Source organism: Mesoplodon mirus (assembly GCF_964341445.2).
Source record: "Mesoplodon mirus genome assembly, chromosome: 3".
Classification (NCBI taxonomy): domain Eukaryota; kingdom Metazoa; phylum Chordata; class Mammalia; order Artiodactyla; family Ziphiidae; genus Mesoplodon; species Mesoplodon mirus.
Window position 1 is genome coordinate 483,875 of NC_138978.1, and position 21,777 is coordinate 505,651.

General features: G+C 64.0%; 3 protein-coding genes across 12 annotated transcripts; 2 read left to right on the top strand and 1 right to left on the bottom strand.

The window, feature by feature from the left end:
• Nucleotides 1-1,467: 1,467 nt before the first annotated feature.
• On the bottom strand, nucleotides 1,468-14,146 carry ANKRD65 (ankyrin repeat domain 65). 8 transcript variants are annotated; one of them, XM_082615586.1, is made up of 6 exons: nucleotides 8,904-9,029; nucleotides 7,564-7,639; nucleotides 6,298-6,501; nucleotides 4,099-4,319; nucleotides 3,380-3,914; nucleotides 1,468-3,001 (listed from the first exon to the last, which is right to left on the bottom strand). In XM_082615586.1, the coding sequence occupies exons 3-6, from the start codon at nucleotides 6,451-6,453 to the stop codon at nucleotides 2,216-2,218; spliced, it is 1,698 nt and encodes a 565-aa protein (XP_082471712.1). In that variant the 5' UTR covers nucleotides 6,454-6,501; nucleotides 7,564-7,639; nucleotides 8,904-9,029; the 3' UTR covers nucleotides 1,468-2,215. The 8 variants fall into 8 exon arrangements, with proteins under 8 accessions (XP_082471712.1, XP_082471713.1, XP_082471711.1 ...); XM_082615587.1 differs by lacking the exon at nucleotides 8,904-9,029 and adding an exon at nucleotides 7,993-8,062; XM_082615585.1 differs by lacking the exons at nucleotides 7,564-7,639; nucleotides 8,904-9,029 and adding an exon at nucleotides 14,062-14,146.
• Nucleotides 7,676-10,890, top strand: TMEM278 (transmembrane protein 278). The gene is made up of 2 exons (XM_082615597.1): nucleotides 7,676-8,016; nucleotides 9,003-10,890. The coding sequence occupies exons 1-2, from the start codon at nucleotides 7,741-7,743 to the stop codon at nucleotides 9,213-9,215; spliced, it is 489 nt and encodes a 162-aa protein (XP_082471723.1). The 5' UTR covers nucleotides 7,676-7,740; the 3' UTR covers nucleotides 9,216-10,890.
• A 165-nt stretch (nucleotides 14,147-14,311) lies between the features above and the next one.
• On the top strand, nucleotides 14,312-21,343 carry VWA1 (von Willebrand factor A domain containing 1; the record flags this gene model as incomplete). Of its 3 annotated transcripts, XM_082615596.1 has the most annotated exons (5): nucleotides 14,312-14,427; nucleotides 15,421-15,500; nucleotides 17,338-17,895; nucleotides 19,560-19,838; nucleotides 19,947-21,343. In XM_082615596.1, 4 exons carry the CDS (start codon nucleotides 15,425-15,427, stop codon nucleotides 20,282-20,284), a joined length of 1,251 nt encoding a protein of 416 aa, XP_082471722.1. In that variant the 3' UTR covers nucleotides 20,285-21,343. The 3 variants fall into 3 exon arrangements, with proteins under 3 accessions (XP_082471722.1, XP_082471720.1, XP_082471721.1); XM_082615594.1 differs by lacking the exon at nucleotides 14,312-14,427 and having other exon boundaries at nucleotides 15,251-15,500; XM_082615595.1 differs by lacking the exons at nucleotides 14,312-14,427; nucleotides 15,421-15,500 and adding an exon at nucleotides 16,089-16,245.
• Nucleotides 21,344-21,777: the final 434 nt, after the last annotated feature.

Here is a 21,777-nt window from a genome sequence, read left to right on the forward strand (position 1 = left end):
TGCACTGCGTGGAGTTCTTATGTCTAATTTTCAGTGTTAATCTGGAACAGTCCCTCAGCCTTTCTTTGTCTTTCTTGACCTTGGCATTCTTAAAGAGTACAGGCTACTTACTTTGTAGAGTGCCTCTCAATTTGAGTTTGTCTGATGTTTCCTCGTGATTAGACTCAGGTTGCACATTTGTAGCAGGATGCTGCAGAAGTTATATTGTGTCCTTCTCGGTGCTGGCACCAGGAGGCCATGATGGCAGCTTGTCCCAACACGGGGGATGGCAGCTTTGACCATTTGGTTGCCAGGTTTCTCCACCGCGTTTACGTTTGAACTAACACGTAGTTTGTAGTGAAATACTTTGGGAATCATCACAGGCTCTCCTGTCAGCAGATGTTGAGGTAGGAGCACGTGCGACGGGCCGGGTCGCTGGGGCATCTGCGAACAACACTGTACACCACATTTGGTCTACACTCTGAAAGGGAGCCACTGGGGGATTATGCAGGAGAGTGAATAGGATTATGGCTACTATTCTGAGAACAGCCCCTTGGGAGTCAAGGAATCAGGCGAGAAGACCAGTTAGGCTGGGGGCTGGCCTGGTTACGGCAGCATTCCAGGCAAGGCTGACGGTGGCCTGGACATGGTGGATGCAGCGGGGGAGGTGAGAGGCAGTCGGGCTGTGGGTGTGCTCTGATATCGAGCCCACAGGCTGCGCTGGAGGCTGGCTGGAGGCTGGCTGGAGGCTGGCTGGAGGTCCATCCTGCAGCTTTAAAAACCACCCCGGGACTTCCCTTGTGGTCCAGTGGTTCAGACTCCACGCTTCCACTGCAGAGGACTCGGGTTCGATCCCTGGTTGGGGAACTAAGATCCCACAGGTCCCACAGGCCACTTGGCGCGCCCAAGAAAAACCAAAAACAAACAAACAAAAACCCACCCTTACTCTGAGGACTCCAGAGATGTCACTCCAGGCCTCTTCTTTGCCCCATTCTCGTCTCCTGTGCATCTGCTCTCCCACCCGCCCCTCCACCTCGGGCCCAGGCCCCGCCAGGAGTCATTGTTATGTCTCCCTTTCCCTGCCCCTCCCCACGTCCAACCATCAGCAAGTGCCACAGAACTGTCCCAATTCTGCCTGTTTCTCCCACCTCCACTGCTATGCCGCCACCATCTCACTGGTCTCCTGGGTTTCCTTTTCCTAGTTATAGTCCACTCTGCACTTGCAGTCCCCGTGAGCCAAAAAGACCATGTCGCATGAGCTCACGCTCCCCAAAGGCTTCCGTTGTCTTGGGGGTAAAATCCAAGTGCTCCCAGTGTCCCCGGACAGAGGCGCTAATTTAGCAAGACGGCTCTCACTTTCAAAAGATGAAATCTGTCCTCTAAAGCTGTTCTTCCAAAAAACTCTTATAAGGACACTGATTTTCTATGAGGATGCAGGCGTGGACAATCAGAGACAACTGTCACTCTGTATCTGTTGTACTACAGGATTTTTAATTTACAGAGATGGCTGAGTGATGACAGGGAGAGGCTAAAGCTATTGAAAGCAGGTGGTTTTTTTTGGCTGCGTTGGGTCTTCGTTGCCGCGCACGGGGGCTTTCTCTAGTTGTGGCGAGCGGGGCCTGCTCTTCGTTGCGGTGCGCGGGCCTCTCATTGCGGTGGCTTCTCTTGTTGCAGAGCATGGGCTCTAGGTGCGCGGGTTCAGTAGTTGTGGCTTGCAGGCTCTAGAGCGCAGCCTCAGTGGTTGTGGCACATGAGCTTAGTTGCTCCGCGGCATGTGGGATCTTCCCGGACCAGGGCTCAAAGCTGTGTCCCCTGCATTGGCAGGCGGATTCCTAACCACTGCACCACCAGGGAAGCTCCTGAAAGCAGATTTTTATGCTTTACATTTCCTGAGGGGAGGGCACACCACGCCCCACAGGGACACAGGCGGAAGCAGCAGGGTCGGTCGGGAGACAAGAGCAGGGGCCCGGGGAAGGCCCAGGCCGTTATTGGGGTTCCCACGGGAAAGGCAGGGCAGGGAAACAGTTTCTGATTGGTTTGTTTGATAATCCAGTGGGCCTTGGTGCACAGAGGCAGGCCTGGCCCTGGGTAACTTCGGGCAGGGGGATGTCAGCTGGGCACGTGAGAGAAGGCAGCCGTTCAGGGCATGGGTCGGGACGGCAGGGGAGAGGAGAACAACTGGCCATTCATTTGGCCCTGTCATTAGTGAGTGGGTGCCAAGAGACAAATACTGAATCTAAGGAAACACAGTAAGAGTGCCGGTGTGCCCGGGGGGAGCACCGAGGCTGACACCCCGATGGGGGACGGACAAACGGGAGCCCATCGGGTTTTGGTCAGTTCTGTGGCCACGACTCAGTCTCTCCGCCAAAGAGCGTGCACAGGGCTGGAGCTGCAGGGCTGACATGGCCCTGGGAGTCCGGAATGGTTCCAGGTCAGCCACACGCTTCTTGCTGGGTCTCCAGCCACTGCTTCCTTCTTCTCCAGGGACCTCTGGGGTGTTCTCCCGTGCACCCTGGCAGCCGGCCTCAGACCAGCAGAAAGGAGCCTGCGCGCCCTGAAGGCCGTGGGAGCCTACAGCCTTTGGCCCTGCTCTGGCCCTGCAGCCCTGGGGCCCCTGGGACTCCTCCTGCTCTCCACAGACGGCAGGCCCCAGGTCCTGAGCCACCTCCCCCCACTGTGTCCTCCGGGTGGGGCTGGCCCCTCGGCTCAGCAAAAGCTCTGCGGTGGAGCCGTGGCCGCGCTCCACGGCAAGATGCAGGGGGGTCGTGTGGAGCCAGCCAGCAGCGTCGACCTCTGCGCCCCTGGCCAGGAGGTGGCCGGCGACCTCCATGTGGCCTCCCCGGGCAGCGTGGTGCAGCGGGGTGAGGCCCAATGTGTCCCGAGCGTCCACCTCCGCTCCCCAGGCGGCCAGCAGTTGGACGGCGAGCAGATGTCCACCGGCAGCAGCCCTGTGGAGTGCAGAGCGGCCGTGCCTGTCCTTGAGGCTTGGGTCGGCCCCGTGCTCAAGGAGCACCTCCATGTCCTAGAAGAGAAGGGGGTAAGGGGCAGGGCTGGCCTGGGCGGGCCACACAGTGCTCAGCTGCCCTCAGCGCCCACTTTCTCCACACTGCTTCCTTATTTGGTGCCGCCTATGGCACCTGCTGGGGCTCTACTTGGAGACCCCACTTGCCCCCTAATGGTCCTGAGCCTCCTGTGGCCCCTCTGCACTACCCGGGGCCTGGCTGGACTCAGGCCCGTGGCCAGTGCCCAATAAATATTTGGTGCTGCCGGCCCAGCGCCCTCCCTGGGCTTCCAAGAGCTGGTTACCAAGGGGAGTGACGTCAGGGCGGCACTCAGGGCCCTGGTGCCCGGCCCCTCCCCACCACCCGCACGATCACTCGGGGGCCGGGCCGAGACGTACCTGCCTGCGGCCCAGGTCGGCCGCGACGCCCAGCGCCGTGGCCCCCGCGCCGTCCCGGGCGTCCACCCACGCCCCGTGCGTCAGGAGGAGGCGCAGCGCTGCCGACTGCCCGGCCGCGGCCGCCACGAGCAGGGCGCCGTCCAGGCCCGCGCCACCGCCCGCCGCCAGCAGCTCGAGCACCGGCAGCCGGCCGCCCGCGGCCGCCCAGTGCGTCGCCATCCAGCCGTGCGCGTCCGCCGCCGCGGGGCCCGGGCCCGGTGCGTCCAGCAGGCGCCTGGCCAGCAGCGTGCAGCCCAGCGCGGCGGCCCAGTGCAGCGGCGTGAGACCGGCCCCACAGCGCGCGTTCGCCGACGCCCCGCGCCGTAGGAGCAGCTCGGCCACCCGCGAGGGCCCGTGCCAGGCAGCCTCGTGCAGTGGAGTGCGCCCCGCGTGGTCTGCAGCTATGGCCCGGGCCCCGCGCTGCAGCAGGAGACACACCAGCGGCACGTGGCCGCGCAGCACGGCCAGATGCAGCGGGGTCCTGCCCGCGCGGTCCCTGCGGGGCGGGGAGGGCGGCATGGGTGAGGGCGGGGCACGGGGAAGAGACCTGCTACCTTTGCCCAGGAGGGAACCCTCTCCACCCCGCAAGGGACCGCTGCCTCCGTCTCCCACTGAAGGGACACCAGCCACCACCCCTACCCCCACCCCCGTGGAGTACCCGGTCCTACCCCTGGGCTCACCTCTCCTCCACACTGGCCCCTTGCCGCAGCAGCTGAGTCACCAGGCCCACGTGACCCTTCCACACGGCCTGCAGCAAGCGCCCCCAGGCCTGTGGGGCGCTGGGCCCCTCCGTCCCAGCTCCTGGGGCCTCCTCGGAGCCCAGCTCCAACCACCGCAGTTCCCGCTCTGCCCCTGCCTCTGTCAGGTCCTGCTCCCGGGGCTCAGAGACCCTAGAGTCCATCTGGAAAGAACAGGAATCCAGCATGGATGCTGGAGGCCCAGGCTGGACCCAGCCCACTGTCCCCAGGCCGACATGGACCCCTTATCTCCCCAGGGGAACCTGGCTACCACTTAGCCTTCTGACGGCCTTGGCTCTCAGCTACCCCCAAAGTGAGCCCACCAGGGGCTCCGTCCTCCGGCTGGGGGTCCTCTACATGCCGTCCCGGCCCAGCCACAGCCTGGTGGCCCTTTCATGAAACTCCCCCTGAAGGCACAGCGGTGGGGTACCTGCTCCCAGAAGGTGGAAGCCTGGAGCTGCAGTTGTGCGGTGGCGGTGGGGCCTCCCGGGGGCCGGGCTAAAGGCCAGTTCTCCACCTGTTTACCCAGCAACTTAAGGGGAGGCCCTGCCTGCGGGCCACAGCCCCTGTCCCAGCAGCCGTCAGCCCCTGCCAACTGCCAGGGCCTCTGGCTTGTCCTCCCTCCCGGGAGACAAAGACCAGGCAGGCAGGAACTTGCCCGTGGACCACAGATCCTCAAGGAGCACAGCCTTGGATGTGCCACGACTCGCCCCAGGAGACGCCCACACACCTTCCCCCGGGTCCCCCCCTCGAGCCCTGCCCGCCAGCCCCACTCTTGCCCCTGCTGGCTAAGACCAGGCTGGGGTGGTGGGCAGGGTGACGTGGGACCCTTCCCCCCCACCCAGATGCCGCATGAGGACAGAAGATTCTCCAGGGACACCAGGCAGGCAACCTGGACCAAGGGGTGGGATAGGAAGCCCCCTGAGAGGAGACTGAGGCAGGTCTCCAGGGGCTGCACAGGGGCAGAGCCCCAGGCAGCTGAAGGCGGGAGCCAGGCGGCGGGAGGACTGACGGGATACGGGCTACATCTGGACGGTGGACGTGGTGCTGCAGGAAGCCCTCGGTAAGGCCTCCAGGTTGGTCACCTTTGTTCCGGGGCCCTGGGGCAGGGTGGGCCGGGGTGGGTGGCAGGCCCTGAAGGTGCCTTCCCATCCCCCAATCCCTGGGTGAGGCCACCCGTCCAGAGCCCAGATGGGAGAAGGAAGTGGGGCGGCTTCTGCAGCCTTGTCCCTGCAGCGCCTCTCATGACCGCTCACCAAGAGGCAACACGGCTTTGGGGTGGTGGCTCCCACCCCAGCCCCTCCCCAGCTTCCAGAGACAGACGAGGTGTCCTCAGGGCCCTGCCCTCCAGAGAGGGCTGCGCTTGCAGGTGCCGGATCCAAAGGGTGGGTCTCCAGGCAAGGGGTTGAGAGGCCCCGTCCCACTCCCAAGCCACGCGGATCCTACCCCGTAAGCCGCGGTCACCCCTCTTCTAGAATGAGGGCTTCGTGAAAGCACGTCACACAGGCTGGCAAATTCGTTCTGTGAGGAGCGAGGTGTTCTGGGTGGACGCAGACAGTTTACTGGTTAAGCAGCCGGCAAAAGCCAGAAAAGCAAGGGTGTCAGCCCTCTGCACCGTCCCCACAGGATGACCCAGGAAGACGCTGAAAGGAGCAGGGCCAGATGACAGGGGCACGAGGACACGGGGTGGGAGGGGCACCCTGTTGCTGAGGAGCAGCCTCTGTGCTGCAGCCGTGCCCTGGGGGCCCCCGAGCACCATCCTGTCCCTCATCAGAGCCAAGGAAGCTAGAAACTGCCTCCTGGTGGCCTCCCCACAGGCAGAAGGCAGTGAGAGTGGGCCGTGGGGCCTGTCCCTCCAGCTTCTGCCATGGCCTGGGCACTGCAGCTTGCTCAGTGACCTGCAAAGAGCTGTCCCGCTACAGGCAGAGGCTTCTGTTGGCCTCCCTCCGCGTTGAATCCACAGGCGTCCATCGTGGCTGGCGCACAGTGGGAGCTCAACGGAGTGCTTGCTGAGTGAGTGAACGAATGAGTGGAGGACCCGGGGGAGAGGGTGGGGCTTAGAAAGGAGATGAGCCCAACACACTTGCTGTCTGAACTCTCTTTTTTACCCCAACTTCACTATCAGAATAAATAAACGGCTACCGTGAAATCTTCACACACGTGCACCAGAGCAAGCAGTTCAATTGCACATGTGCTGGGCAGCAGGGCTTGGCGTGCATTGCAGGGGGCCTCAGCAGCTGTCCTGGCCGGCGTGTCTCCAACCGCGTCGCTTGAACAAGCTGTGCATGTCGCTGTCATCGTCCCGCATCCCTACGTGTCTGAGGGGTGCTGGTGAGCTTGAGAGGCCTGGAAAACGTTAGAAGAAAAGTTGGAAGGGATGAGGCGGACTGTAGGGGGAGGGAAAGAGAAACATTCGCATCTGGTGCCACCCGGCCTCCTTCATCCAGCTCCCAGACTTTAAGTGTCAGCTAGTTATGTCAGTGGTGTTTATTTATTTATTATTATTACTTTTCAAATAATTTTATTTATTTATTTATTTTGGCTGCACCGGTTCTTAGTTGCAGCACGTGGGATCTTTAGTTGAAGCATGCAGGCTTCTTAGTTGCAGCATGTGAACTCTTAGTTGTGGCATGCATGCAGGAGCTAGTTCCCCGACCAGGGATCAAACGCAGGCCCCCTGCATTGGGAGCACAGAGGCTTACCCACTGGACCACCAGGGAAGTCCCTGTAAGTGGTGTTTAAAACACTGTATATCGTGCACGGAAACCCCGGGAGGCTGTTAGGTGCTAAGAGTATTTTGGTAATATTTGGAGAAATTCGTTGGGGTTTTCGGAGGGGCTGGGAATGCTTCCCCCCCCTTACTTGAAATCACAGAATACACGCTCCCCGTTTTCAGGATGGATTGGATTCTGACACAAAGGATACCTGTAATGGTAGCTGCCATTATTGAGCGTCTACTGTGTGCTGAGTCCCACATTAAGCATTTCACATACGTTACCCATATGCCCTCTCAACAGCCCTGCAGTGTGGGCACCCAGCATCTTCTGGGGCTGTTCTGATGCTGAGAGGGCCCAGGTTTGGGGAAGAGGGAACCAGAGGGGGCTAGGTCAGATGTTGACCTTGCTGTGGCAGCTACGGATGGGGCAGTTGCCAGAGTTGAGACTGATGAAATGAAACCATTGTGTGCAGGGTCTAGAAGTGGGGAGAGGGCGGGACCTGGGGGGAGGACGGCCCAGTGCTGAGCTCTCAGGACAGCTGTGCAGGCTCTGACCAGAGCACGCAGGGGCTGGCAGGGGAGACTGGGCAGGGCTGGAGCTGCAGTAACCTGGCAGAGAGAGGGTCAGCCTGGCAGCGAGGACCTGAGGCTCAGGTGTGACCCTGGAGACTGATGGTCAGGGCTGGACCTACCTGGACCAGGGTCCTGCCCTCCAGCTGAGTCCACTATCTGGTTGCTGGGGTCTGGGTGGAGGTCTGACCTGGCAACCTAGGGTTAAAAGGTTGCTAATCTGACCTGGGGGCGAGGCGGAGGGTGGGCCTGCCACGTGACCACCGCTGTGAGCCCACCAGGCCCACTGCCAAGAGAGCATGAGTGAGCAGGAGAGGGAGACAGAGGAGGATGAGGGAGGGGGCGCTTCAGACACGGCACCCATGCTGCCCCGAAGGCTTCCTGACCACCAGGCCTCAGACCTGATGTCCCCAGGGTGGGCAGGCCTGGCTGCCCAAGGCCTGGGGGTCCTGCTGCTGCCGGGTCGGGCCCTGGCTGGGCTCGTGCTCCATCTGCTGCTGCCCGCAACCGTGTTCCTGCTGCTGCTGCTGCCCGCAGCCACCACTGTGTACCTGGGATTCCTGTGCCACTCGAGGGTGAGCTAAGCCGTCCACGGGCGCGGGGCTGAGGGATTGTCTGGGGTCCTCGGGGAGTGCAGGTCCCTGGAGGCACGTGTGCCCCTCCCTGAAGAGCTCCTTCTCCTGCCAAGCACCCCCCCCCACTGGCCACAGCAAAAGAAGGGTTTTTGTTTGCCACCCAAGGGGAAGGCTCTCTCCCCTCCCCTGAGGCCTCTCAGCCTTGTACCAGGAGCCGCCAGGGCCTGGACAGCTGGGCAGGGTGGGAAGAGGAGGAGGGTTCCAGGAAGAGAAGATAAAGATATTGTCAGATTTAACCAGTCCACAGTCCACATCCTCCCAGCCTCCCCCAACACACAGCCCCCCTGAAGACCCCTCCTCCCCTGGGATGGGTTTCCCCACGTATGGAAGGGGTTATGGCTTGGTCTGGGATAGGGAGGGTATAGGCAGATGGGCCCCTTTCTGCCCATCTGGGGAAAGGGGCCGAACGCTGGGCCGCAGTAGACAAGGTGGCGCCAGCTGGCGACACCCCAGGGTAGGGCCTCGGGGTCAGATGCCAACTTAGGAAAAGGCCATGAAAGAGCAGAGGGAGCTATTCTCTGAGCCTCCCCTCAAGGGACTCCTACTCGGGCCATTTACCGCCTGGGTCTGCATCTCCCGTCCTCGGCTCAGAAATGCCTGGCTCACAGCCAGCCCCAGCCCCACCCCCGACGCCGGCTCTGCCAGACCTCAGGCCCCGCCGTCTCCTCTCCCGGCCCCGCCCCGGTCCCCCTGCTCTCAGGCCCCGCCCCAAACCGTCTGCCCCCTCGGCCCCGCCCCGGAATTGAGGCCCCGCCCTCTCCCGGTCCTTTTGTTACCAGGCCCCGCCCCGGTCCATCTGCACCGGTTCTCCCCCGCCCAACTCACACCCGAAACGGGGCTCAGCCCCCGCCCCGTCCACCTGCTGCCAGGCCTCGTCTCGGAACTGAGGCCCCACCGTCCCGCCTGACCGTCCGCCCCGCCCTCAGGTCCACCCGGCGCCCCGCCCCGCGTGCCGCGCGCTGCTGTCCGACCGCGGCTCCGCGGCGCTCATCGTGTCGGGATTCCTCTCGCTGCCTCCGCTGCTGGTGCTCGCCTCGGCCGCCCGCGCCCGCCTGGCCCGACGCCTCCGCTCGCTGCTGCCACCCCCGACCTGGAGTCCCGGACCCCGCCGCCACCCCGATGGGGAGGAGCAGCTCTAAGCCTGGGTGTGACCCCAGAGGCCTCTCCACATCCCGGAGGCCCCCGAACTCCCCCCGTGTCCCCTATCGGTGGCTCCAGGCTGGTGAGCTCAGGGTCTGCGTCCAGGTCCCGGCCGGGAAATCCCGTGCGTGCCGCGCGGCCCCGTGCGCAGTGCTCCGAGGGGCCGCGAGGTGGCACCGGACTCCCCCGGACCGGGGCGGCCCTCCCCCACCCTCACCGGCCTCCGCAGCCCCCGCAGCCGCCGAGGGGCTGGGACGCCCCCAGAGAACAGGGAGATGACTCTCGGAGAAGGGGCGCGTGGCCAGGCTCGGAGAGAGGCGGCCTGCCTGGCTTCTGCCACTGTGGCTGTCCTGGGCCCCTGTGCACCGACAACGGGCAGTCCCTGCGGGCCCCCCGTCTGGTCCGGCAGCGGCCTCCAGCGAGTCCCAGAGGTGGGGAAACTTCCACGCTCCACGGTTCCAGAACTTCAGCGGCCAGAGCACTAGGGCGTGCAGGGCTCAGCCCGAGACCCGGGTCAGCGTTTAGAGTGAGGGCTCTGTCTGTTCTCTCTGGATAATTTTAAGATCTTTTCCGTCTTTTGCTTTCTGTGCTTTTAAGCATGTTTGTGGTTGTGGCTGTGTTCTTATTTATCCCCTTGGTACACACGGTGTGTCCCGTTTCTACAGATTCACATCTTTCGTCAGTTCTGGGGAATTCTCAACCATTATTTCTTCAATTCTGCCTCATTCATTCTACATATTCTTCCTCGGGAAACACCTATTACGTGAACGCTTCCCATTGTGCTTTTACCACTCATGTCAGTTCAACTCTCGTCTGTGTTTTCCATCTCCTTGTCTCCCAATCCTGCGTTCTGGGCAATTTCCTCATCTCCCTCTTTGAGTTCACTAAGCACTAGCTGAGTCTAATCTGCTGATTATCACATCCATTTAACTTAAATTATTATGTTGCCCTATCTAAAAGTTATACTAACTTCTTATTCTAATCTGATGATTTTGATGATCTCTTGGTGCATGCTCGTGATTTGGATTCCAGCTTTGACTTCTGGAACATTTCACACATAGTTGTTTCTTTTTTTTTCTTTTAATTATTTATTTTTTGGCAGTGCCTTGCGGCATGCGACATCTTAGCTCCCCAACCAGGGATCAAACCCTCACCCCCAATGACATCTTAGCTCCCCAACCAGGGATCAAACCCTCACCCCCTCCATTGGAAGCATGGAGTCTTAACCGCTGGACCGCCAGGGAAGCCCCACACATAGTTATTTTACAGACTGTACCTAACAACTGCACTCCCTTTGCCTTTGGGGGTCTAAATCTGTTATTTGTTGCTTCTGCTGACTCAGTAACAGCATATCGTTTCTTTGAATGTTTGTACTTGTTAAGCATCAGCCCACACCTGTGAACATTCTGAGGCCACATCCCTCCACAGAGGATGCCCCTGTGAGGCGTGACCAACCTGGGCCACTGTTAGGGTCCTGGTTAGTACCCCAGTGTGCAGGGCACCCACACTGTGGCCCTGATGCAGTGTGGCTCTCCAACCCTGTGTTCAGGGAATTCTCTGCTTTCCCATTTGTTTCCGTTCATCATCCTGGGTTTCTGTTCCCTGTTCTTCTATCTGTTTATTTATGCACTTCTTTCTAGCGTTTCCTGGAGGGGAGGGGGCTTGGAAGATATCTACTGCCTTGTAAGCCCAGCAGTGTATTAAAAATATGTTTGTCGGGCTTCCCTGGTGGCGCAGTGGTTGAGAGTCCGCCTGCCGATGCAGGGGACACAGGTTCGTGCCCCGGTCCGGGAAGATCCCACATGCCGTGGAGCGGCTGGGCCCGTGAGCCATGGCCGCTGAGCCTGCGCATCCGGAGCCTGTGCTCCGCAACGGGAGAGGCCACAACAGTGAGAGGCCCGCGTACCGCAAAAAAAAAAAAAAAAAGTGTTTGTTGTAATTCGTCCAGAATCTGGTAATAGCTGGAAGGCCTTGGGAAGGATCTAGCACACCATGTGGCCAGCAGGGCTCCACCTGTGACCAGGAGGTCAGGGCCCAGATGTGCCCAAGGATCAGCGCTCAGGGCTCACTGGTGGCTGGAACAGGGCCCGAAGTGGGGCTGGCTCAGGTCCAGCAGGAGTCCGTGGGGTTTTCCAATTGTCTGTGGCCGGTCAGATGGGAGCCTGGCTGGCTGCCCCGTGCCCGAGGAGAGCTTCCCTGGTCTGAGGCCGCCTTCCTTCCCCTCCCACCTAGGGTTGGGCAGGCTCTGGCCAGGCGTCAGAGGACTCTCCTGAGGATCCGCCTGGCCCTGGAGTCATCAAAACAACAGCTGGGCCTGGTGGGGGCGGGGAGGCCACCATGGGGAGCTCAGCTGCTGAGCCCACTGGTTCCTAAGATGTGTCCCGGCTTCCCAGGCCTGCCCAAGCCCCGCGTGGCCTCCAGCTGGCCCCGGGGACAGCCTGCCTCAGCTCCAGCTCTGCCCACCCACTCACAAAAGGAATACTTGTGGGAGGCTGTGGAAGGTTGACAGAGGAGCCTAGGGGTCTGCTTTAGGGGGCCAGCCATCTGGGAGGACGGGAAAGTGGAGGGTAGAGGCCCTGAGCTACTGGGTGGGTCAGAGGTGACCTCCACTTTGGGCAAAAAATTCTCTTTCTGCAAGTACCCAGGCCCCTGCCCCGAAAGAGCGTGCCTGGCCATGGGGGTGCACGTGCACGCGCGTGCCTGTGTGTGTATGCGTGTATGTGCATCGTGTGTGGGTGTACGTGTGTGTGCATGTGAGGGCGTGCCTGCATCCCCTCTGTCTGCCGGCCCTCACATCCCTGGGGGGGCACCGTCCAGACCCCACAGGTGTAGAGTCTGGGCTTCGCAAGGTTCCCTGATCTGCCCAAGGCCACTTACTGATTCCCAGAGCATTTCCTAGCAGCCCAGGTGTCTGCAGGCACGCTCTGAGTGCGGAGCAGGTAGGCAGGGCTAGGAGGGCTGGCGCGTTCGGTCCCCGCAGTCTGTACCCCAGGTGTGAGCCCAGCCCCACCCAGGCATGTGGGCCAGGCAAGGGGTGCTGGGCAGAAACGGAGCTGTGCTGGGTGGGCTGGGGAGGAACAGGCAGAGCCAGCCCTGTGCTGACTCTGGGGGCTGAGGCCCCTCCCCCACCCCCGGGGACTCCCCCCAACCAAGGTGCTGACACAGTCCTGTCCCTCCCTGCTCTCTCTTTCCCCATGTAAGCCAGCCTGAACCCTGCTTGGGGCTAGGACACGGTATGAGGGTCACCTCCCTGTTACAGAAGGTTCCAGCACAGGGAACCCAAACTAGGGAGGGGTCCCACCTCGGGAAGGGCACCACTGTTCAGTTCCCTGCACAGGCTGAAAACCAGGAGCGCCTGGCTGCCTGCCTGCCTTTCTGCCTCCCAGCTGTGCCCTCGGGCCTCTACTTCTTGGAGGCCTGGCATCAACCCCCATCCTGCCCCTGGGCCCTCGCCTCCCCCCGTGAAGCCTGCCCCTGCCCTTTATGCCTCCCAAGCATCCTTGCTGCCCTCGCATACGCTGGCAGGCCCCCACCCCAGGGCTCTGGTACTTCCTCTAGCTCCTGCCCCCCTGGTCTGACGTGACCCCGCCCTCCAAGGGGAAAACGAGTAGACGCGCATCTTTGCAAACTTGCCCGCTGCCCATCCCCCCTTCTAGCCCGGCAGGGCTGGGAGGACAAGGGCTCTGCCCAGTGCCTGCACGTCCCCAGTGCAGAGTCTGTCGTGTGGCTGGGCCCGGCACAGAGATAACTGATGAATGCAGTTGGGGTGGCACCCACCCCCGTACCCAGGCTGCCCACCCCATCAGCTGTCTTCCCTGCCACCCTGGGTGGTGTTGGCTGAAGGACTGGGCAGGGGTCATCTCTGGGGCCACAAGGGGCAGGCCCGGGCCCCTAGGGAATGAGACGATGGGACCACCAGACCCCCCAGGACTGGCCCTCAGGCCCTGGCACGTCCCTGACCACAAACAGGCAAGTCGAGCCTAGAAGAATGTGGGTAGGTGTCTGCAGGGGCCTCTGGGCCCTGCCGCTCTCGGCCACCCCTTCCCTCTGCTCCTGTGACTGTTGCGTGCAGTCAGGGGGCCTCAGGCTCGCCCACGCTACCCTCCAGGCCCACAGAACCGACCCCCACTTCTGGTTTCTGTGTGCCCAGCCATGCGTGTGGGTGCCTGTGTAAGATACAACTGACAAAAAACCCAGCATCACAGGCATCCCTGCGGGGCGGGGTGGGGCCGAGCCACTCTGCCTCTCAGACTCTCAGCTGGGGTCAGGGGTGGGGTCAGAGGCCCCGGGAGCTGCCCTTTTCCCGGGGGTCAACATGACCACAGTGAGCTGGGGACAAAAGGCCCTTCTTCTCTGCAGAGGCCTGGACAGTGCAGAGGAGGGCGCGTTCCTGCGGACCGGCGGGGAGCAGGGGCGGTGCCTTGGGGAGCAACGTTGTCCCTGGGTTTTGTGGAGCCCTGTCCACCTGCCTGTGAACCGACAGGCGGGGTGCGCCAGCTGTGGGAAGTGATGCTTGGGGCCTCCCGGACTGGGCCAAGACCACAGGCTGCTCCCTCCTCCTGGTCCCCAGAACACAGGGCCAGGCAGGGGCTGGCCCCGGGGGAGGGAGGGGGCTGGGGCCGGGGCCGGATGTGTCCTGGACGCCTCCGTCCTTCTCTGCCCCCCCTGCCCCCAGGCCTGTCTCCCTTCAGAAAGGATGTTTCCCGGCCATTATATTTGTGCTTCCTCTGGCGTCTGTCTCAAGCCCAGCCCTGGCCCTGACCACTACACCCCTGGCTGACCCCTGTGTTCTCTGGGGACCCTCCATCTGCCCATGTCTCACCTCGGGGGGGTGGGGAGACTCACCATGATGCTGGCAGCAGGGGGGTGTGTGGCCGGCTGAGCCACAGGGCAGATCAGGGGACTGAGGCGGGCAGAGCTGACCCGGTGGGGGCGGGGTGGTCTCGGTTTGCGGAGGTCAGGCCAGAGCTCAGTACGAGCATTGGGAGGGGCTGTTGGCCAAGGCAGGTGGCCGAGCTCGGCCAAGGCTATAGGGAGAGGCCCTGGCTGACCACTCCCAAGGCCAGGCCCCCGTCCCTTCTCCCTCTGACGGAGAGGCTGGAGGGAGGAGGATGCCTGCTTCCTCGAGGGCTTGAGTCATGGCCAAGAAGAGTGGCTCAGTTTTTCCAGAAGGGACGGAAGCTTCCCCGTCAGCCCAGCAGCACAGCCAAGGTGTGACAGTGGGCCCAGCGCTGGGCAGGAGTGGGGACCCACAGGGCAGATCCAGTGTGGCCCGCTCCCTGCTGGTGGTGCCCAGCGAGATCGAGCAGGAACCAGGCCGGGTAGGCGTCTGCACATGGGTCAGCTCCCCGCGGGGCCCCGGGTCTCCTCCAGCCGCCTCCGCTCACAGCCCCATCTCTGCAGCAGCCCTGCTCAGCCTCGGGTGCTGGAGGGCTGGGGGCCAGGAATGGTCCCTCTGGGCGGTACACCCTGAACTTTGGGGGTTCGAGCCTATTGCCGCCCCCCCGGGCCCCAGGCGGAAGCACCAGGCAGTTTCTGGTCCCAGCCGAGGCCTGAGGTCTGTGGAGCTGAGCCAGCCCCAGCACTGCCAAGATTCCCGGCAGGGGGGTTGGACGGCGGGGACACAGTTCTTGCTTGTTCCTGCCCCAGCTCCTCAGGCTTAGCTGAGCTGCTTCCTTTTTTAGGCAAAGTCAAAGCTCCAGTCTGTCTCCCAGCCTGGCGTCTCACCTGCCAGAGGGAGGAAGGAAAACCATTGAGTCCCATCCGTCCTCCCTGCTGGGCATCCTCCTGGGGAGGGGGGAAAGGGAGGGGACATCCTGGCAGAGATGGCCCTGCCTCCTCCCCATGGGGGACCTGTGCCCCCACCCAGCTGCACAGAGGAGTGGCTGGGAGAGGGCAGCGGTGACCCCACAGGAAGGCATCTTAGGAGGAAGGGGGGCAGGGCTCTCCTGGACTTCACTCCTGCCCACGGGACACTGCCCCGTCTCGCCTAAAGGCAAGGAATCTGCCCTGGGGGCACTGAGTGTCCCTCAGGATGTCCCCTGCAGCCAACCACCTCTGCTCTGGTCTAGCCAAGATCCCAGATGCATGGCTCCTGGTCACAGTGGAGCGTTTCCCCAGTGGGCTGCTCGGGGGGTTCTGTCCTCAGTTCTGGAGTTTGGCCTCAGCCCTGGGCCCCTCATTGGGCAGGGCCTATGGGGACAGCTATATGCCCAGCAAGATCACACTGGACAGGCCTGAACCAGCCATCCTCAGCTCCTACGCCTCTTCCTCTAAGAAGCCAGGTGAGGTGTCCCCCCGGAAGCTCCCCCTTGAAGGTCTCAGGCTTCTTTCCCCTCCCGACGCCCTGTCTCCTAAGTTCCACCCTCCTGATCTCTGTTGGTCATTCCTTGGAGGAACATGTCACAGCTCCCATATACCTGCCCCTCCCCAGTCTCTGTGGCCAGAGCCTGGGACTTGTTGGGGGGACGTTGTTTTTGGTGTCACCCACACACTCTCATACCCCCTGGGGCTCTCTTGGGCTTGGCTTCAGGGACTCCCAACACTGCGGAGCCAAGGGCAGCGGGCCTAGGGATGACCCAGCTTGGTGGCTCCCTGCTCGGCTCCTGGCTGGGGGCTGGGGGCAGGGGGTAGGGGACAGGGCTGACTCCAAGACCTTACAGCCGGAAAGGGAGACCGCAGTGTCTGTGTGTGCATGCCACCCGCGTGTGCCTCGGCGGCATCCCGGTGAGCGCCGCGTGTCGCCGCACGTTTGGGCCCTTTGTGCGCGCGCCTCCCCGGAGCCGGTGCTCCTCCGCACGCGGGGCAGCGCGCGCGCCAGGGCGGGACCTCGGGGCGGGGCCTCGGTGGGCGGGGGCTCCAGGGGGCGGGGCCCGGGTCCGACCCGCTCGGCCGCGCGCCCCGCAGCTCATGAGCGAGCGAGCCACGAGCGGAGGCAGAGCGAGGCCGTCCCGTCGCGCGCGATGCTGCCCTGGACGGTGCTCGGCCTGGCCCTGAGCCTGCGGCTGGTGCGGAGCGGCGCGGAGCGTGGTGAGTGCGGCGGGCGGCCGGGCCGGACTCAGGTCCCGGCGCCCCGCCCCCCCCCCATGTCCGCACCGAGCCACGCTCTCCTTCCGCGGCTGTGGGGCGGGGGCAGCTGGCAGGGGACCACACCCACCTGCGGCGCGGGCCCCGCCGGCAACTCCGCGGGATCTTGGGGCCTGGACGGGGAGGAGGAGGGGCCTGTCGGGGAGGCTTGTCCCTGCCTCAGTTTCCCTTTCCTTGGAGTGACCGTTAATAGAGGGATGGTGAGAGGGTTGGCGTACGTTATCCCACTGGGTTGGGGGAAACTGAGGCTGCAAGGCCGGGACCAGAACCGAGACACCCCAGGCCCCTGTCTGCTCATGACACAGTGGCCAAGGGCCCCATCTGCTCCCCGGGCTGCCGGGAGGAAGGGGGAGTCCCCGGAGGGGCTGATAGGGCCCTCGGGCTGCTGCAGCAGGTAACCTGCTTCCTGGGTCCAGGTGGGGCAGAGGATGGGGGCCGGGGGGGGGGTGACATCATCTGTAAGTGGGGTCAGGACTCCAACCGGGACTCCGGGCTGTGAGACGGGCTGCCGTCAGCTCTCTGTTCCCCCCATGCCTCCACCTCTGCCCCCAGTCTCCCCAGCTGCCTTTGTGCCCCCACCGCACGCCCGACCGGTTGCTTTACCTGGAGGCTGAGCGGTGTAGGCTACTTCTTGAAAGCCAAGCCCTGGTGGCCCAGACCCATCCACCCACCACTCCTGGGGGCTGGGCCGGGTCCAGCCTGCACACAGTCTGCTGAAGACAGGGAGGGTGTGGGGGCTTGGAGGGGTCAGCTCTCCTTTGCAGATGAGACATGAGCCCAGGGGGTGCCCCAGGCATTTGGCCAGGGTGCAGAGTTGGAACTGCTGAGTGTGTGGACCTCCTGTTGACTTAGGACCCCTCTCCCCCCCGGGGTGCCACCCCAGGACCTTTGGGGTGTGACTGAGCAGGCTTTCAGGGCTTCCTTGGGTAAGGGCAAGTGCCAGCTTAGGGAAAGCTCAGGCCCTGGGGGTTCTGCCCTGGGTGTGCGGCTGTCTGGGGGCCACCACCTGGGGCTGAACCCTTCCCTCTCCCCCAGGCCCCCCGGCATCTGCCCCCCAGGGGGACCTGCTGTTTCTGTTGGACAGCTCGGCCAGCGTGTCTCATTATGAGTTTTCCCGAGTTCGGGAGTTTTTGGGGCGGCTGGCGGCCCAGCTGCCCCTGGGCCCTGGGGCCCTGCATGCCAGCCTGGTGCACGTGGGCAGTCGGCCGCACACCGAGTTCCCCTTCGGCCAGCACAGCTCAGGCTCGGCCATCCAGGACGCCATACGCGCTGCCGCCCAGCGCATGGGTGACACCAACACTGGCCTGGCGCTGGCATACGCCAAGGAGCAGCTGTTTGCCAAGGCGGCGGGGGCCCGGCCGGGGGTGCCCAAGGTGCTGCTGTGGGTGACAGACGGCGGCTCCAGCGACCCCGTGGGGCCCCCCATGCAGGAGCTGAAGGACCTGGGCGTCACCGTCTTCATCGTGAGCACCGGCCGCGGCCACCTCCTGGAGCTGTCGGCCGCCGCCTCGGCCCCCGTGGAGAAGCACCTGCACTTTGTGGATGTGGATGACCTGCACATCATCACCCAGGCGCTGAGGGGCTCCATTCTTGGTAGGTGGGAGGGGGCAGGGCCCGGGGGAACCCCAGCGGGGAACTCAGGAAGAGGGCCAGGTGAGCCTCCAGGAGGACCTCGCACGCCTGGAGCAGAGGCCAGGGCTGCAGGGACAGGGGTGCCCACGCAGCTTCTCCAGGGACACACTCCAGCCGTTTACCCCAGGTGCCCCCCAACCTGGGCTGAGGCGGGACCGCGGGGCAGGCTTGAGTAAACCCCTCCAGGTGGGGCTCTCTGCTGGAGAGTGGGGGACTTGGTATGGGCTGAGGGACTCAGGCGCTGCACCTGGTGGAATGTGTCTACCTGGAGGGGAAGCGTAGGAGGTTCCAAGCCTGGAGACTCTGCAGAGGGGCCCACCAAGCCTGGAGGGAGGGGGAGGACCAGGTCAGGAAGGGCCGAGACTGCCCCCCAAGAGCTAGGGCCCTACTTCCCCCGGGGCGATGGCAGCCGCGGAGGGCTTGGAGTGGGACTGCACCGCAGGTGGTTGTGGGGATTGCTGGAGAGGAGGCCGGACCTTGGAGGGCCCGCTGCGGGGGGGGGCTAGCAGCTCCCCTCCGGGTTTCTTGTGGAACCCCCTGACCCAGCTAAACCTGGCGGGAGAGGGAGCTGGTGTTGAAGGGCCTGGTCACTGGCAAGGTTGGCTGTAGCCACTGAAAAATGCCAACGACCCCAGGGTCCTCCCAAGTCTCCACCTGTGGTTAATCATCCACCTGAAACCGGAAGGGTTGAACTGTGGGCTGGAGGGAGGTAGAGTGTCCTTCCGAAGATTTACTCCAGGACACCTGGCCCTGGTGGCCCCTGGGTCAACCACTGTGGCCGAGCCTGGAGGCGACAGCAGGAGAAAGGGCCAGCAGCTGGACAGGAAAGACCCAAGGCTGCAGGGCGGTGCGGCAGCAGGGCGGGGGCTCCTGGGAGCGGGGGCGGGGTCTGAGCGTGGGGGATGGGCGAGGGGCGTGGCAGCCGGGCAGCTGCACACCCGGCGTTAACGAAGGCAGCATGGGGTCCCGAAGGGCTTGACCCTGTCCATGTATCGGCTTCACGCCCCCTGCACGGTCACTCAGACGGCCCGTGGTGCTCGGCGTCAAAGCTCAGGAGTAACACACCCCACCCTGGAGTGCTCCCAACACATTCTCCTGGGGACTGGACGCCGGCAGCACCCGAAACTCCAGGTCCAGCTGCTCCTGGGGTTGTCACATCTCTCCTGCCCCTCGGGGCATTCTCCAGTGGCTCCCGTCTCCTGGCTGTACCGTGGGCCCCCTTTTCCTTGACTGTTCAGAGCTGAGCTGATCCCAGACTCTGTGCTGGCCACTCAGGCTGGATGGGGGGCTGGTCCTCTGTTCTCTGACATCATGACATCAGTTTAGATCCTGCCACCTTTGAGGGGCCCTTGTCCAGGCCACTGGACTGGGTGGGAGGTGGCTGCTATACCTCCGCACTGGTTTGAGCTTGGAGCTGAGGCCAGGAGGGAAGCTCCTGATGGGGCAAAGTAGGGGGCTGGCTGCACTCATGTCCTTCTGCGGATCCTTAGCATCTGGTGGGCGTGGCCGGGGCTGGCCTGGCGCCCCGCGCCCTGCTCCCTGCCTCTGGGTGTCTTCCGGGAGTCAAGTCAGAGCCCCAGGGTCGGGCGCGAGGAGGCACCTCTGTTCTCTGCCCACCCCCGCAGATGCGATGTGGCCGCAGCAGCTCCGTGCCTCCGAGGTCACGTCCAGCGGCTTCCGTCTGGCCTGGCCGCCCCTACTGACCGCCGACTCGGGCTACTACCTGTTGGAGCTGGCGCCCAGCGCCGAGCCGGGAACGGCGCGCCGCCAGCAGCTGCCAGGGAACGCCACGGGCTGGTCCTGGGCCGGCCTGGACCCTGACACGGACTACGACGTGGCGCTGGTGCCGGAGTCCAACGTGCGGCTCCTAAGGCCACAGCACCTGCGGGTGCGCACTCTGCCGGGTGAGGCGGGACGCGGGGCCGGGCGGGCTGGGGGTGCCGGCGCGGCCGGGCAGGGCGCGGGGCCGGGCGGCGCGGCCCCCTCCCAGCTCACAGGCGCTTCCCCCGCAGAGGAGACCGGGCCGGAGCGCATCGTCGTCTCGCACGCCAGGCCGCGCAGCCTGCGCGTGAGCTGGGCCCCGGCGCTGGGCCCGGCCGCCGCGCTCGGCTACCACGTGCAGGTCGGGCCCCTGAGGGGCGGCGCGGCGCAGCTCGTGGAGGTGCCCGCGGGCCGGAACAGCACCACGCTGCAGGGCCTGGCGCCAGGCACCGCCTACCTGGTGACCGTGACGGCGGCCTTCCGCTCCGGCCGCGAGAGGGCGCTGTCGGCCAAGGCCTGCACGCCCGACGGCGAGCGCAGCCGCGCCCCGCGCCCCCAGTCGCCGGGCGCCGGGGGCCGGGAGCCGTGAGCCAGCCGCGCCCGCGCACCCGAGGGCGCCCTTCTCCCGAGCTCGGTGGGTCTTGCCCCGGGGGTGGGGTGCTGGCCGGCCTTTGGCCCGCGGGAACCCCGCGCAAGAGGGCGCCCTGCTCCGGCGTCCGCCCTCCAGGACGCGGCCTCGCCTGACCCTCCGCGGCAGCTCTGGCAGCGGCGCGTGCCCTCGCGACTCCCTCCCCTGCCCGGCCCAGAGCTTGGGCAGGATTTAGCGGGGAGATGGACAAGGAGTCGGGGTCCCGTTGAGAACGTGAGACCCGAGATGGCTCTGGGCCCAGGACCACAGGGCGCCTGGGCGGCCGGACCTTACACTTGTATTAAGGGCCACACCCTCTGGTGGCAAAGGCTAGCATTTGTTTGAAGGAGCTTGGTCTCCGTGGCAGCTCCGAGTCCCCTCCAGCCACTCAGGTCCTGGATGGGAAGGGAAGGAGGTGGCTCTGGCCAGGTCCCCAGAGGCTTCCTGGAGGGAGCAGGGTCTGGGAAAGGGGAGCGGAAGTGCTGGGAGTTGATGATGTGGTCAGCAGCTGGGTGGCTGGAGGGACAGTCTTCACCGGCACGCTCAGCCGGCTTGGGGGACGTGCTTGCTGGGAACAGTGGCCCTTCCTGCCTACCCAGGACCCCACTGGGCCCAGCCACAGCCACTGGGACGCAGATGGCACCTTTTGGGAGGAATGGGACGGGAGCTTGGCATTTGGGACCCTGGAGACAGGCGAGCTTGTTCCTGCGGGACCCCAAGGCTGGCACTTGCAGGGAGCTTTCCCCGCTTCTGGCTGGAGGGCCTCCAGGCAGGGGCAGGCACAAGCAAGGTTCCCCTGGGTGCTGCACCCCAGCCATTCTCTGCAGTGTCTTCTGACCCCACCTCCTGTCACTCCTTACTATCCTGGGGCCACCAGGCAAGTCCCAAGGGCAGGCAGTGCTGCTCCCCCTCAGCCCCACCAGGCGCCTCCTCCTCCGCCTGCGCTGACTCAGCGCTCACTTTGCCTCTTCCCCACTAACGCCCCAGACTTTAAGATACAGTAAATCAGATGTAAACTCAGCCCTGCAGTCTCCTGAGAGTGCTTTATTCCCTGTCAAAACACGCCAGCCCCATAAAAGGTTGCAAGTTTAAAAAAAGGTCTTGGGTGGAGGACGGTTGGTGCCCCGGCTGGTGCTGGAGGAGGGGGGAGCCTCCCCCTGCCAGTGCTGGACTCAGGCCACTGTGCCCCTGCGGCCTCCCTGTGCATCTCCTCTTCAGAGAGCGCAGGCCCCGTTTCTGAGGGCATTGCTGGGACCTGGGCCTGATCCATCCCTGATGGGCAGCATTCCCCCTGTGGAGGCCTGCATCCCCCACCCCAATCCCCTGGGTGCTCGCGGGTCACAGCCCACTGGGCAACCAGAGAGGCACCCCTTTCACGCTGCACCCCTGAGCCCAGCTGGCAGCGCACCGTGCAGGCAGCAGGAGAAAAAGCAGGAGGTGCTGGCGGGGCGTTC